Source organism: Thunnus thynnus, chromosome 3 (genome assembly GCF_963924715.1).
Source record: "Thunnus thynnus chromosome 3, fThuThy2.1, whole genome shotgun sequence".
In the NCBI taxonomy this organism is placed as follows: domain Eukaryota; kingdom Metazoa; phylum Chordata; class Actinopteri; order Scombriformes; family Scombridae; genus Thunnus; species Thunnus thynnus.
Window position 1 is genome coordinate 26,263,763 of NC_089519.1, and position 16,994 is coordinate 26,280,756.

General features: G+C 38.9%; 1 protein-coding gene across 2 annotated transcripts; it reads left to right on the forward strand.

Moving 5' to 3' along the window:
* Nucleotides 1-19: 19 nt before the first annotated feature.
* Nucleotides 20-15,881, forward strand: klhl2 (kelch-like family member 2). 2 transcript variants are annotated; one of them, XM_067585029.1, is made up of 15 exons: nt 20-501; nt 4,919-5,038; nt 5,158-5,264; nt 5,379-5,500; nt 6,783-6,945; nt 7,163-7,272; nt 7,378-7,494; nt 9,265-9,414; nt 9,528-9,645; nt 11,076-11,273; nt 11,423-11,524; nt 12,379-12,507; nt 12,741-12,881; nt 12,968-13,111; nt 13,864-14,281. In XM_067585029.1, exons 1-15 carry the CDS (start codon nt 434-436, stop codon nt 13,941-13,943), a joined length of 1,869 nt encoding a protein of 622 aa, XP_067441130.1. In that variant the 5' UTR covers nt 20-433; the 3' UTR covers nt 13,944-14,281. The 2 variants fall into 2 exon arrangements, with proteins under 2 accessions (XP_067441130.1, XP_067441131.1); XM_067585030.1 differs by lacking the exon at nt 13,864-14,281 and adding an exon at nt 14,296-15,881 and having other exon boundaries at nt 23-501.
* The last annotated feature ends 1,113 nt before the right edge of the window (nt 15,882-16,994 follow it).

A 16,994-nucleotide genomic window follows, 5' to 3' on the forward strand; every position in this document is an offset into this window, starting at 1 on the left:
ACGCCTTGGTTGCTCGGAGGACCATCTTTACAGACATGTCCTTGTTTGTGCGTTTTAATCAGCGATTGGAAAATAACAGGTAGCCTTGTCCGTCCGCCTCTCGCACCCATATACACCCCAGGAGGGAAGAAGAAGAGGAGGAGGAGGAGGGGTTGCGGGGGGGGAAAGCAGCAGAATAAAAATAAACCCACTTTGTCAACGGCTTTCCTGCGCGTTTTTTCAGCCGACAGAAGAAGCAGTCCGCTGGGTACAACAGCCGGGTTGGATCGCAACGTGTTTGTACTGAGTGTCACCGCAGTCGGGCTGTGTATTTATATGAAACAGGCTGCTTTAATGGGTCTGCCGTCAGCCCGTCTCGCCGCCTCTGGACAGATGATCGCCGTGATTCACGCTTGAATTTAGACCCATTAAAAGACGACATTGTGGATATGGAATGGTGCATGCCGCTGGGCCAAGTTTTCAGCCTCTGAAAAACACCGGAATCATGGACAGTCATCCGCTGTAAGTGCAAAAAAACAGTGTGTATCTATCTATCTCTCTGTCTCTCTCTCTCTGTGTGTGTGTGTGTGTGTGTTGACGTTCCCCAGTGGCTGCTTGACTGATGGTGCCGCATTGACAGAGACAGCGGCCAGCCGGTGTGGCTGCTCGCTGGTCGGGGACAGATAACCGAGCCTGTCCGCCGCCGCAGCAACAGCAACAGCAGCCGGATCATGTTGTAACATCAAGATTGTTGGGATAACAGAGGTGTTTGTGTTTGGAGGATGTTGTGTGTGTGTGTGTGTGTGTGTGTGTGTTAACTGCTATGCGGCCATGTGTATGTGTGTGTGGGTGTGTTTGTGACAGCAAACAAGGGCCACGTGATTTTGCCATGAGCAGCATAATCATATGTACGTGTTGGATGCGTTGGTTGCATGTTGTTGGTGTGTTTTGTGCAGTGATGGAGGAAGTATTAAAGTTGTAATATACTGCACTGCAAAAATACTACATTACAAGTTAAAGTCCCCCATTAAAATGCATGTATGTGAAAGTATATGGGGATAGAGAGGCAAACATATTTTTTTGTGATTGTCTTAAATTACACTAATTTTGGGAAAATGTGCATGTATCTAAGGAATGCAAAGTTATGTATCTTGGAAATATGAACGATTGTGTCACTGATAATGACAAGATATGTCAACTAAGGTATTACTGATCTCAAGCAAGAAGATAATAACAAGAAATTGGTATAAGACTGAACCCCCTATTATAGAACAATAGTTGGGAATTATCTGAGAGATTTATACTTTGATAAAAATGTCCAGATCAGCTTAGAGTGAGAGAAAATGTTTTTTGTTAATAAATGGAAGAAATGGATGATTTATGACACAGTTCAAGATGCTTATGGACTAACTGGTGTATAAATTTCAAGATACTGGTTTTGTAGACGCCCTTCTTTGACAATTAACACTTGTAACCATGGCTGATCTATTTGGGTTTCATGTTCATTTTGTCTGCGTTTGTCTTCCTTTTTCTATCTTTCTAGTTGTAAAAAAGAGATAAGTCAACATACACAATACTTTTCGTTACATACACAAAGAAAAACTCAATACATGTTAGAATTTCAGAAAAGAAATGTTAAAATATAATCAGCAAAATGTAAGTACTTAAAGTAAGATTTAAGTTCTCAGTGCAGTTTTATACATTACATATTGGATTATTACATCATTGTTATTACTGGTACATTCATGTGTGAGTAGCATTTTACTGTTGTAGTTGGTTGAGGTGGAGCTAATTTAATTATTTTATATTCTGTAGTGTAGTTTAATCTATAACACAGCATCATATTTTATGAGCACATTGTATGTTTTGTATGTATAATCTTATTTTTTAAAGTAACTAAAGTAGAGCTGCAACTAATGATTTATTTTCATTATCGAATAATCTGCTGATTTTTTTTTCGATTAATTGATTAGTTGTTTGGTCTATAAAATGTCAGAAAATGGTGAAACAAGTCGATTGCTGTTTCCCAAAACCCGAGATTTCGTCTTCAAATGTCTTGTTTTGTCTCAACCAACAGTCCACAACTCAAAGATATTCAGTTTACTACACAGTTTATTACACAGAAGACTAAATAAACTAGAAAATATTAACATTTGACAAGCTGGAACCAGAGGAGTTTGGCACTTAAAAAATGACTCCAAACAATTAATCAGTTATCAAAACAGTTGGCGAGTAATTCATTAGTTGACAACTAATCGATTAATCGTCTAACCATTGCAGTTCTAAACTACAGCTGCCAAATAAATGTAGTTAAAGTATTTATTTAATCTAAATGTAACTAGGAAATCTCTTGAGATATATTATCTGTTTTTAAAATGTAGACCTGGACAATAATAAAGGTTATTTTTGGTTTGGTGTAAAATGAAACCAGAAATACCAGTAAGTAGAATAGTTACTTTCCACCAGTGGTTTTAGGTATGATAGAGAGAGGCCAAGTATTAGTTACTGATATTTGTGTACTTGTTGTTTGCTAAAAATGTTCAACATCTCCAAATTCAAGTTTACACCCAGTGGTCACTTTACTACAACTGTCTCAGGGACCCCAAAAGATCCAGGTTCAAGTGTGTCAATTGGTTTTAGTAATTTGATTAATTGCTAATTTGTTGCACCACTTAAGTACAAAATCAACTATAGCCAGTCCTGCATTATTAGCTATTCTCCTCTAAGATCTCATCTTAAGTCCTTAGTTATCAGTTTACATTGTGCTCTCACGGTGCATATTCCTAAATAAAGATGTGTTTAATCAAATTACCTCAAACTAATAGATGTGCACAGAAGCTGGGCTGTTTGGGTGAAGAGAAAGGGTGCATAAACACTGCACAGAGGGGTCGGGTTGCACGGTCGATAGGAGCCCAACAACATTTTTTCCCCAGGGCCCACAGTAGATCCAGCTTCACAGTCTAATGCAATAAATCCTACCTTCATTAAGAGTATAGTTGTCAGTTTTTGTTGAAAGTGTCTTGTAGAGGTGTTGATTCAACTATGTGGTCATTTTGGAGCCTGGAGTTCGTGGTACTCTTGAATTATTTTTGTTATACTGAGAGGTGTTTCTAATATTTCGGATATAATATTTTACATACTGTAGACATCTGTGTCCTCAAAACCAAAACCACATGGCTAGAAACTTCCCTTGTAACTGAATGAATGAGTGAATCGACACTTTTAACTGTGAAGTAATTAAGTAAAGAAACTAAGTAAATCACAGTTTTAAACGCAGCTACAGTGTCGACTCACGTTCATGCCAGAGCAGCATTCGTCATATACTAATCAATCATATCTTTGTCAACTTGTGACCTCTTTTTCTGTATGTAGTTTGTCCATGTTTGGTGTTTATCGTAAGAATTTTTATGCACACATCCTTTAACATATTCAAAACAATTAGATTTTTCACTAGTGCACCTGCAGCTTGAACTCTTTATAGGTGACAAATGCTGCAAGCTGACATTCAACCTGCTGCGATGCACCCACATTAAAGCCGTGTTTGTAATTGATACAATAACTGACAGATAACGATTGGCTCGCAGGTGCTCGAGACACCTCAAAAAATATCCATGAAACAGTTTAAAGGGTGGGTTCATCCAAATTATATTAACATACTTTCTCACCTTTTGTGATTCCGTGAGAAGTGCAAACAAAATTCCATTAATCTCCATTGTGTTGGAGCAGAGCTTCAATGATTAATCGATAAATCTGCTGGTTTCAGCCTCTCAGATATGATAATGTAATGCTTTTCTTTGTCATTTATGGGAGTAAACTGAATATTTTGGGAGTTTAGATTGTTGGTCAGACTAAACAAGACATCTGATGATGTCACTTTTGACTCTGGGAAATTATAAGTCATTTTTCTAGAGCTGCAACAATTAGTCCATTAATCGATTAGCCGATCGACAGAAAATAATCACCAACTATTTAATAAATAATGGTTTTTAATTTTTAAGCAAAAATACCAAATATTTAATGGTTGCTGCTTCTCATATGTGAGAATCAGAAGCTTTTCTGTGCCATATGTGGATTTTTGACCGTTGATCTGACAAAACAAGACATTTGAAGATGTCGGCTTGTGACTAAGAAATTATAACAGGTGTTCTCTCGATTTTTTTCGGACATTATATTGATTAATAGAAAAAAAATCAGCAGATTAATCGATATTAATGAAAATAATCTTTAGTTTGCAACTCTAAAGGCAGAAATCTCAATATTTGGACAAATAAAACCAAAACTCTCTGCATAACTACAGAGAGAGGAAAATATGTTTTTGTAATTTCGGTGAACCAACCCTTTAAATGGTAAATGGCTGCATTTATCAACAGCGCTTTACAATGTTTCTGCTGCTCACTCATCCATTCACACACACACACAATCACACACCGATGGCGGCAAGCTACCACGCAGGGTGCTGATGCAACCATCGGGAACAATTTAGGGTTCAGTCTCTTGACCAAGGACACTTCAGCATGTGGACAGGAGGAGTCAGGGATCGAAGTACCGACCTTCTGATTGGTAGACGACCTGCTCATCTCCTGAGCCTCTAAATCAGGGTATAATAAACTCAAGGCACTAATAACAACAGTATTTACTAATTGTTACAGTTCCTCCTCGCTAACAGTTAAACCAACCAACTGGTGCAACAGACGTAACCATAATGGTTTCATCTGAACACAGCTTCTCATTTTTTAAAGTGGGCATCGTATATGAACAATAATAAACCTCGTAGTGTATTATGACATTGTTGCCAACCTCCTGTATGTAGAAGAAAGCAACAGTCCTACATCTGTCCTCAGTAATCTAGACATGCACTCCTACTTAGTTATTCTCTGTTTATATCTGTGCATATTTGTGTGCTTGCTTAACGTATGTGTGTCTGTCCCGTCTGTCTCAGGTGCACTAGACTTTGTCCACACGCTCTGGACAAAGAAGACGGAGTCGAGAGGCAAGGTCCCGTCACTCTCAACCCTCGGCACATGAGGAAGGCGTTCAAAGTCATGAACGAGCTGCGCAGGTAAATTCTCTCTTCATTTCTCTGTTTTCTCATCATCCCCAAATCCTCTGTGTGCAACCATCCACACTTATATTTTCTCCCTCTCTCATTTTGTTTCCGTCTCACACACGTGTGTACAGCCAGAGCTTGTTGTGTGACGTGACCATAGTGGCGGAGGATGTAGAGATCGCTGCTCACAGAGTGGTTCTCGCCGCAGGGAGCCCTTACTTCCATGCTATGTTCACAGGTAGGGATAATGATCAGGCTGCCTGTGTTTTAGTTTCCTTTTGTTTGTTCTTTAATGCTGATGAACATACAATAATAACCTCCTCGGTGGTGATGGACGTGTGTTTGCCCTCAGGGGAGATGGCAGAGAGCAGAGCGAAACGAGTCAGGATAAAGGAGATGGATGGTTGGACTCTGGGACTTCTGGTGGACTACATCTACACAGCAGAGATACAGGTCACTGAGGATAACGTGCAGGTAAACACACACACACACTTATACTCACATACATGCATTATCTTAATAACTACAGACTATTATCACATTGAGCAGACTCCCACAACACTTTCAGTGTCACACTGGTCATTAGAAACACAACCAAATCTGTTTAACTTTAAAGGACAGGTTCACAATCTTTCAAATCTGTCTTAAAACAACAGTCAGTTGCCCATATGACCACTGAAAAATACTAAAGACTGTGTTTACATATACGACATTAACATGAGGTTAAAGGATGATATTAGATAACATATTAATCTGTGTTGCATTTCTCTGATTACACTACACCAGTTATCAGAATACTGCAGCAGCCCCTCATAAAAATCCTGATCAGACATCTTTAAAGATGCCATGAAAATGTCACTTGAATGTCCTGGAAAACATCTTCTGTAGTGACCTCACGCTGCACCAGCAGGTGTGTCCTAAAGGTCCAAACATTGAAGTCAACACAAGTTTTTGAAGAATCCCTCTTTTCTTCCCATCCTATTAAATAAATCTTCCTTTCTCTTCATAACTGATAGTCAAACCCACTGGTTTACATTTAAGATTGATCCCTAACTATCTGCTGTATCCCTCCCAACTGAAATTATGTCATCCCCATTTCAGGGAATCTTTTTAAAGCAAGTCATCGGGTAAACAAAAATAGACTGCAGATAAGAAAGTGAGACGTCTTTATTCCCTATTGTGTCATTTCATTCATCACAAATGACTGTGTAGTACAGAGAAAGAGAGCACAGAAGGAGGTTACATCCTTTTTCCTTTCCAACATGACTGTACGTTTCCTGCACAGATCTTTTCGTTGCACAGGCACATATTTTAAAACACAGTTTTGCATACATGGTCAAGTAATCAGGCTTTTTTCAGCAGAAGTGTTGCTGGGTTATATTTACTAGATTAATCAAAAAATGGGAATCTTGTTTTCATGTTCACGTTGATGTTGCTGACATCAGATCGCTGCTGAGATGACAGAATAATCAGATCACTGCAGTGCAAATAAACACACAAAATAGATTAAAAGTATCTCTTTATTTCACTTGATAAATAGTGATCACGTGCTCACACACATGCATATAACAGAGAGGTCTTCCTACAGTGACAGCCTCAAGTAGAGCTTTTTATTTTTTCATTCAAGGAAACTGTAGCAATAATGACATGAAGAAGTTGTTTCTACATATCAGGCCAATCCTTTAAATGCATTCAGCTGTATCATATAGTACTAAACATATCACCTAATGCAGGACACTGTGTGTTTGTTTTACAGGCGTTGCTGCCTGCAGCAGGACTGCTCCAGCTGAACGAGGTGAAAAAGGCTTGTTGTGACTTCTTGAGCTCTCAGCTTCATCCATCCAACTGTCTGGGAATACGAGCATTCGCCGACCTGCACGCCTGCTCTCAGCTCCTTGCACAGGCCAACAGCTACGCAGGTTTGTGTGTGCAAAACTCTGTGTGTGTGAGTGCGAGTGTGACAGCTCTTATTGCTTTACTAAAATTGGTTTGTGTGTGTCCTGGAGGATGTGGGACAGTGGAGGAGACAGAATGAGAGCAGGTTTAATTAATGAAAAATGTGGAGAGAGAAACAGGGTTATGGAAAATAGCTGCAGTCATGAAGTAGTAGTTACACATTATGCTTTTTGTTTGCAGAGCAACATTTCACTGAAGTTGTTGGAAGTGAAGAGTTCCTCAATTTGGGAATGGAGCAAGTGTCCAGCCTGATCGCCAGCGACAAACTCACCATCCCTACAGAGGAGAAGGTACACACACATTCACCCCTGCTCAGTATACACAGATATAATTGTACCTAATGTGCTTAAAGTCTGTGTGTGTGTGTGTGTGTGTGTGTGTACATTGTCGTGCAGGTTTTTGAGGCAGTAATAGCTTGGGTCAACCACGATAAAGACGTCCGCCAGGAACACTTGGCTCACCTGATGGAACACGTCCGTCTGCCGCTGCTCTCCAGAGAGTACCTGGTGCAGGTATGTTTGTCTGCATCTGCATGTTCTTGATGGAGGCAGAACACTCGAGGTCACCTGCTGTCAGGAAGATCAGTCTCTCTTGGCTCGTGTCTCTGCCCAGATCACAAGTACTGGATGTTTTGACTCCAGTACAACCATGACTGAGGTTTCTTAACTGTGCTGCTTTAGTGGCATAAATATTTGAACACCCAGGCAGCTTAAACTCATCATCCGTCTCTGTGTTTGCCAGCATGCAGCAAAGGCAATATGTTTCTACGTATCCAGTTTACAGGAGTTGTCCGACTAGTTTTTTTGTTGAAACGGGGATGAGATGGCAAAAACATCACCACATGTGCAGCTCACACCAATACCAAATGAAGTTTACAGATTGTATTTGCTCATTTGACAGTTTGTTATATTTATGACATGAACATTTTCAGTCAAATAAACTCTATCTGTAGCTTGACACTTAAACTGAATTGTGGCTTTGTTTCACAGAATTTTTTCACCAAGTGAGTTGTTGAGCAAGAACAGAGATTGAGACATCTGAAACCAGGCTACTGTATTGGTGAATATCCTGGTTCACTAACCTCTGTTTTGTAGGGTTTTGTCTTAGTTTTGTTTGTTGCTGCACAATAGCTTTCCCTGTCACAGGGTAACAAGAAAAGAAAATATGTGACAGGTATAGATTATCTTCTCTGTTGCTCTGATGGTTTGGTGTAAAATGTAAGATGCAATCTTACTGAAGTATGTGAAATGCAGGAACTACAGTAGTAGCATGTCAGTCAGGAAGTGTTAAAAATTGGAGAAATGTGGAGCATGTGGAACAAAATGTAAATATGGATAAAAATATAGAGGTAACTCATGTAATGTAATATACTGTAACCCTGAGAATTATTATCATTATGTATATACAAGCACGTAGTACCATAACACCAGGCAGTGTTGGAGGAAGGAGGAAGCAGGACTTAAATTTTTAATCATTCCCCTCTTGTTAATTTTTGGATGTCAGAGGAGCTCAAACACCCAGATATAAGCAAGAAGAGCCAAGCTAAACGTTTTTCTTCATTTGACAGGAGGAATTTAGCAGTTGCTTCACTCTCACAGACAACAGGTGGTTATGACAAGAATGTTTTGTATGTGTGTTGTTGGACTGATTTGCTCTCTTTGCTAACAAAAACAACTGTGGGAGATTTGAACTTGGCTTTATGTGAAAAATAATCCATGAATACACACTACAGGATGTTATTAGTGATGTAATGAAAGTGGACAGTGCTTCACTTATTAGGAAAGGTCATTTTGTTGTTAATGATGTAGGTAAAAAAAATCCCAAACTCCTGAAAATTAAATTTCGGAGGCTCATTGTTCTTCATGTTGTATCATGTAGGAGTCAAATTAATCTCTCAGTACATGGATGTCGCCACCTGTTCGACATGGGAGCTTATTTAATTCCTCTACTGTGCCTGTGTTGAAAGTTTTGACTTTCATGAGCAGCTGATGTTACTGAGATTTGATTATTTTAGGGTAAAATAGGTTTTTATGAAGTCCAAAGTTTGACAATCAAGCATTTAGTCTTTTCAGGAAAAACATGAGGTACTCCCCCACCTCTAGAAACCCCAGCGTGCCACTGAATGTACCATAGAAATATAACATGTAACCTATTTGGTCAGGTAAAATGTAAGTAGAATAAGGTTTTAGTCGTCAGATTTCAGATCATTATGTGTCAGAATATAAAACTTTGTAAATCCTGTTTGGCTGATTGGTTCTTCTCTCACTGTTTGGTTGTGTTAGCGGGTGGAGGAGGAGTCTCTGATTAAGAATAGCAGCGCGTGTAAAGACTACCTGATCGAGGCCATGAAGTATCACTTGCTCCCAGCTGACCAGAGAGCTCTGATGAAGACTGCACGCACACGTATGAGGACTCCAGCCTGCTGTCCTAAGGTATGAACACAGTCAAGACTAAGAGTCTCCACAGCAGAGTTGAAGAGGAAAAGCATTTATTGATATGTAATCTGTTTATTTATTATTGACACTGCTGTTTTGGTTGTGTTCAGGTGATGGTAGTGGTTGGAGGACAGGCTCCCAAGGCCATCCGGAGTGTTGAATGTTACGACTTTGAGGAGCAGCGATGGTACCAGGTGGCTGAACTTCCTACCAGGAGGTGCAGAGCAGGTAGGAAACAATAACATAAACTGCATCACAGTTCAGTCTGGATCCTCTGAAGGAGGTGACCCATGAGGGTGTTTCCTTCAGTTCAGAGGACCTGAAGGTCAGACTTAACCTTCACATTCTCCCCAAATCAGACAGCGCAGCCTCACAGAGGATCACACAAGATTCACAATACCCACGTTTCCTGGCAAAAAGTGTACTAAGTTAGCGGTAAATATTCACATAACTTAATTTTATCTGTAAATAACAACAGATTTAGGCTAGGGCTGAATGCTGAACCTCAGTACTTTTTTTGTCTCCGACCAAAATGTGTCTGTAGCATTGATTATCAAAAACTGTCAAGTACCAAATGCGGTCATCAAATTCTTGGTCAGATTCCTGCTCTTCTTTACTGATTGTTTGATCTGATTCTTTTTGTTAATTTTGCCATAATTTTATTTAGTTAAAGTTCTTGTACGACTTTGTACAATGTTTGGTGTATTTTGTTAAATGAAAAAAAAAAGAAAAATGTTAATATTCCTCAGAGTAAGGTATTGAAAAAAGTAGTATATTAACTGAAACTCAGGTATTACATTGGGTTTAATATGAAAAAACGTGAAAGATACCCCGCCATTATCCAGGCTGCTAATGAGGCTAGTGGAGTTCATGCTTGTCTCCCATTATTTACACCCTGCAGTGGCCGTTCATTAGTTAAGGTGGTATATTTACCCGTCACTGATGATCTCCTGGATGCAAATAGCTTGCAAATACAGTTTCATTACATGAGGATTCTCAACTTTATAAGTGTGACCTGAACGCTCCTTTAAAAAGATTGAATAGTCTAAATGGACAATGTAGCAAACTCAGGGCTGCAACAGATAACATTGGCTGAATCTTCCAAATTCACATGAAAAGGGTGCATTTCTCAGAAATTGGAAACTGCACACGGTTTGTCACCCAGCTGGAAGTAGGACATGGCAACAGAATATGGCAAGTTTCAGTATTTTTAGGATGAGGTCTGGTCACATTAAAGATTAAATGTGTCACTCTTTTTTTGGATCTTGGCTACACTGAGATCCAAACTCCAAAAAATCCACATTCTGAGACGTTGCTATTTCAGGTATTGTGTTGTTGGTATTGTGCACATTTAAATGTGGCTATGATCTGAGTATTGCAGTCTCGTTCATTAACCACGACCCCTGGTGGCATGCTCCTGATCATCTTCCATAGATAGGCCTCACTGTGAAGACACATGAAAGAAAAAAACATGTGTCTTCCTATGTAACAAGTTTGTTTGTACAATTAGTTCTGGACTCCTTTTTTATAATATTAAACTATAAGAAAGCACAAAGCTGTCATCTGCACTGCTCTGTCCTCAACATCACACGCCTGCTGCTGAGTCTTTTTGGAGATATCTTTGTTTACCTGTGTATCTCCTATGTTGTTGTCTTCAGGTGTTGTGTACGTGGGCGGGTGTGTGTATGCAGTTGGTGGTTTCAACGGTTCTTTGCGCGTGCGGACGGTTGACTGTTACGACCCGATGATGGACCGCTGGACGAGCGTGAGCAGCATGCAGGACCGTCGGTCAACACTTGGTGCTTCTGTGCTCAATGGACTCCTGTACGCTGTGGGAGGCTTTGATGGCAGCACAGGTATGGTTGTTTTTGTGTGCGGTTGTGAATTTAAAAGTGATTTTTAGATTGCTGTGATCAGTGAGGCTGAGCTAAAGAGTTGCTACAGACTATTAATGTTTGTAAAAATGGAAAATAATAAAATGTATGCTTGTTTATTGTGTTTGCAGGTTTGTCTACAGTTGAGGCGTACAACGCTAAGACAGACGAGTGGTTCCATGTGTTACCCATGAGTACCCGACGTAGCAGTGTAGGAGTGGGCGTTGTTAATGGTGAGTACATTTCCCAGTTCAGTACTATAGTCAGCGCTAAGATTCAGAAGGTTGAGAAAAGAACAGAAACACTTACAATACCTTTCAGTAATCCTGCGGTAAATACAATTTTAGCAAAGTCCATATTTTTTCTGTTGACTGTCAGAGATGTTGAAACTATAGTTTGTAGAGACAGGAAGCTCCTGATACAATATCATATTATTGCAATTAGATAGTATTGTGTTATGGTATTGATACTGGACCATGTCTTTTATAGTTTTGATTTTGTCAGTGATATTCAATAACATAAGTAAGGAAAAATGCTTAAAAATAGAGTGTTTATATCTCTAAATAATCTGAATAGCTCTTGCAGGCATGTTTCCAGAGTGTTTTGGGCAAGTAGAGCAACACAGTGGGGAAGATAAAAATGGCCAATTGCAATTTGAAACTGATTTGTTTTTTTCCAAATATCCAGTGAAGCATTTTTCTTTCATTTTAGTGAAGGTGTTATTTTTTTCTATATTAAGACTTAGCCCTGAATTGCAGGTATATTATTCACAAACACTGAAAAATCAGGTAATATGATGAAGGATAAAATATCAAAAAGTATGATGAAAAAAACAAGAAAAATAATTTATGAAAGTGATCACAAGTAAACCCTCAACAACACAGAATGAAAGACAGTTTAAGTATTTTGCTTAAATACACAACATAATATGGTTTCAAAAGCAAACACCCAACTTACAGTCTTAACATTATGAAACTGGTATTAACTTCAGGGCTGCTGTGTTGTTTTGTAAGGTTTTTCTGTTATTCTGTCCAGCATTGTGCCTCATCCTAAGTTATAGATTACACATTCCTTGTGTGTTTTTCAGGGATCCTGTATGCAGTTGGAGGTTATGATGGAGCCACCAGGCAATGTCTGAGTACAGTAGAAGCCTACAACCCGAAAAGCAACACATGGAGCTACATTGCTGAGATGGGAACGAGACGCAGTGGAGCAGGTGTGTGTGTGTGTGTGTGTGTGTGTGTCTGAGGTTTTGTTTTTATGTTTGACTAAATTCTTTTAAAATTTAAGCCAAAGTTCATCCATCAAAACTACACACAACCTTTAACACATACTTGAAGAGATCAGGAAAAGGAGATTGATGCATGTTCTACTGTACTCGCTGAGGTGAATGATTTTGAAAAACTGTCAATTTAGTTTTATTTATCTTTTGTCGGATGTCTTCCACAGGTGTCGGTGTGTTAAAAGGTTTACTTTATGCTGTGGGGGGACATGACGGCCCTTTGGTGAGGAAGAGCTGTGAAGTTTACGATCCAGCCTCCAACAGCTGGCGACAGGTAGCTGACATGAACATGTGTCGCCGCAATGCAGGTAAGAAAGATGGCTTGTGCACCACACGTCAGATGTTCTACACAGCTGTAAGACCTCAGTTAATCTTCATTCTGTGTGTATTTCAGGTGTGTGTGCTGTAAACAACGTACTGTATGTGGTGGGAGGAGATGATGGCAGCTGTAATTTGGCCTCTGTGGAGTTCTACAATCCAAACTCGGACAAGTGGACACTACTGCCGACCTGCATGAGCACAGGACGCAGTTATGCAGGTGTGTAGGCAACACATGAGAACACACAGTCGCTGCTAACTTAACATTTTGTATCCAAACATATCAACTTTCAGTGGAATCATATAATATGATCATAGTGTGTGTTGTTTTACTGAATTCTGTTGTCAAAATCCATAATTGCAAACAGACAACATGAACTACTTAACGTAAATATTCTCATTAATGTTGTTATTCTGATGTCAACCATACAGTCCAGCTATAAGGAGTCATATACAGTAACATCAGTAAACTGAACAGAACACAGTCACGTTTACCAAATTATACCAAAAGGACCATGTTGCTTAGCACAACTTTGGCTAACTTGCTGCTAATCAGGAGATTTTGTTTTGGAAAAAAAAGTGTACAAACCCAACACCAGAATTTATTTATTTTATTTATTTTGACATATAGGGAGAGACATATAGAGTTTCAAAAACCCAGTGACGATATATCAGCAGATTTTAATTTTTTTTTTATAGAAAAACATACACTGATTGCTGCTCTATGTTGATTAAGTAACTGTATCATCAGATGGTGCAGAACAGCTGTCTGTAGCCTTTGTTGCTTAGGTTGTTGCTAAGGTTTTTCCATATGTTGTTAACGTTGTCCATTCTCATATTTCGGATCGGATTCTGGCTCAAACCTGTAGGGATGTATTTGAGAAGTTGACATTTCAAGTAAAAGAACGAGAAAAAGTAGTGAAATCCTACTAATATAATTTGTTTCATGGTTTGTTGACGTTGCTTCTGCAGCTGGCGGATGTCTGCCGAGGGGCAGCTTCCAAGAGCTGGCCAATCAGAGCAGAGTGGACTCATCTGGAGGGAGGTCTTAAAGAGACAGGAGCTAAAACAGCCTGTCTCAGACAGAGGCTGAACTGAGGGGCTGCATAAAGGGCCAGTATAAGATAAATAAAGAGTTTTTTGAAGTTTAAATCCTGCTAAGATGTTCCAGTAGAGCCCCAGATTAAAAATATAGATTTTGAAATGTGCATGATATGTCCCCTTTAAATAATACTGTTGGTATTATTGCTGTTGCAAGTATTAACTATTCCTGTAGTTACCACTGATGTTCATACTAATGCTGCTATTAACACAGACAGTTGTGGTTAGTACTTGCTTTGATTTTGATATATATGAACATTATATCACATATTATGTTTTTTTGTTTGTTTTTTTTTACTACAGGTGTGACTGTGATTGACAAGCCCTTATGACTGCTCTTGACACCTGCCACTGATTCGGAGCAGAATGTATTCTCCTGCTGAATACTGATCTTGGATCTGTCCATGATGCCGATGCTTCGATGTTGGGCAGCATTAGCACAGGCACTGACGAAGATGAAGAAAATGACAAGATTGTTGTTGTTGTTGGTGACGACGATGAAGATTTTTGCACTTACCTGAACAGGGGAGCTGTAACAAAACGAGGGGAAGGGGGGGGGTTGAACCCGTGTCTTAATGCCATCATGGCAGGACTGCAGCGTGGACTGGACAAACCAGTGTGAAGCACCACTGTGTGTACCGCTGCAGTGCCAGTGAAATGCTACTGATATGAAGCTACTATAACTGCAGAGTTACTTTAACATTAGTAATGTTAACATGAACCGGCTCGGAGAGAGACCACTGATCTAATCTATAGGAGAGGAAGGAGGCCGAGAAGGACCATTCTGGACTGAAATCTTTGTTTCTCCTTTGTTTTTATCATCCCGAGAAGTGTGTGTGTGTGTGTGTCTGTGTGTGTGTGTGTGTGTGTGTGTGCTTGCATTTAAAGGTGCTCCATTGCTTGCACATGTGAGCATGTGTGTTTGTGTGCATCTGAGTCCCTCGTGTGGTGACGCTTGGTCCGACGGTGCATGAACGCACTCTGTCTGACCTTCGACTTTACAGTGTTGCAGCGTGGCTGTTCAAGTGTGCCTGAATGTCAAATTACACCCCGTTTCCCACTTCTTCTTCTTCTTCTCCTCTGTTATGCCTTTAGTACTGTTATCGGACAGAGCGCAGCTGGACTCTGGGATAAGGAAATGCATTTGAGAAGCGACTAGATCAGTGATGGTTGCGTTAGCCCGCATGAGTTTCAGAACAGCCGCGTGAGAAGCAAAAGATGATAATGTACGTTTCTTCTGGGGGGAAAAAAGCAAACTTTCACTGGAATATTAACTCTTCTGGTAAAGGAGAAGCCTAATTTCATGTTGCCAAAAACATTGACTGACAGAGAGAGAAGCTGTTTGAGATGAAAAACAGCTGGAAGTATCAGTGCTTTACTGTCACCTGGCAGCCATGTTTGCTGTGGTTGTAACCACTAATGACAACAACAGCCTGAACTCACTGCATGGTCCCCGACTCTAACCTCTTACCCTCCAACGGCCCCCTCTTCTCCCTTGGTGTAGCAACCCTATTAACTACTGCAACACCCTGACGTACTATGAATGTGCCAACTTAAAATGTCTCTTTCTTTCTGTCTCTCTTTATTACTCTACATCACTAATCTGTTCTCTCTCTTTCTGGAAAGTGACCAAACCTACTCTTGATTTTTGTTCTCTTCAGTCTCTTTCTCTTCCCTCTCCTCCTATATTGAAAATTGCTATAATAGTAACTGGTATCGCTGTTTCTTGTCCAGTGTATTGAGGAATGTCAAGTAGGCTAATGACTTTGAAAATGTTTCATTACTTGTTTTATATTATCATTAATAAATATGCTTCTTGTATTTAAAGCTGTGAAATTATATAATCTGTTTTTAAAACTTTGCCAAATCAGTAAAACGTTGAAATGGAATGTGTTGTGTGTGTGATTTTTATTTATTTTTATTTTTTTTAATTCATTTTCAGTGACTAATTTATTAACATGTCAAATGTCACCATTAGTGCTGGGTATCAAATCAATAGTTTTTTGTTTTTTTTTGTATTGACAGGAATGTGTCCGTTGCACTGAGAAAAGCACTGAATATTGGTGTTGTTTGCTTGTTCACTTTAATACTGTTCTTAACTTGATCTTTGACATGACAATATTTAAATTTAAAATTTTGCCAATTTTACACTGTTTAGACTTCATTTGGGAACTTTGAATTAACTTTAGTTAATTGGAGTAAAGGGGATTTGCAGTGGTGGACAGTAACTAAGTGCATTTACTCATGTATTGTGCTAAGTTCTTGAATTGAGTGCCTCTATTTTATGCTACTTTATACATTAGTTAGTAACTTCAGAGAGAAATATTGTAACAAATATTGTACTTTTCACTCCACCACATTTCTTTGACAACTATAGTACTTAATTAGTAGTTAGTTCATATGATCAGCCTCTAAAATATGAAGCATTTTTACTGCCTTAACTATACAAAGATATAAAAAGTGGTTGTAAGGAGGTACAACTTTAAAATGCTCCTTACATGCTCCTTACATGTTAATAATAATATTATAATAATATTATAATATGTAACAATATATCACAGACAGGTCATTCTGCTGCATGATGAATACTTTTGCTACCTTAAGTATATTTTGCTGCTAATGCTTTTCAGGACTTTTACTTGTAATGGAGTATTTCTACAGAGGGTATTTTTACTTTTACTTGAGTATATGATTTGAATACTTCTTTGACCTGTTTATATACCTCAAAGTAAGGTATCAAGAAGAATGGTTTTGGTATCAGTACTAAAACTCAAGTATTGCATTGGCACTAGTGTTAACAAATTATACATTATTCTTAGATTAAATATTAAATAGGTCATGAGCTAAAATACAATGTATCTGTAATACAAGTAAGGATGTAAACTGAGTGAATTTAGATGAATTCCAGAGAAAAAAACACCAAATTTCTTTAAAAACAAAAACAAAAACATCAGTTTGACGGTGTTTTGCTATAATTTAGGCCTTATTATCTTTAAATTGGG

Bases quoted from the DNA above. Each gene is read 5' to 3' on its own strand.
- klhl2 (XM_067585029.1), top strand. From the start codon at position 434: ATGGTGCATGCCGCTGGGCCAAGTTTTCAGCCTCTGAAAAACACCGGA. The intron at 9,646-11,075 runs GTAGGAAACAAT...TGTTGTCTTCAG, and splicing joins TACCAGGAGGTGCAGAGCAG to GTGTTGTGTACGTGGGCGGG. The intron at 11,525-12,378 runs GTGAGTACATTT...TGTGTTTTTCAG, and splicing joins AGGAGTGGGCGTTGTTAATG to GGATCCTGTATGCAGTTGGA.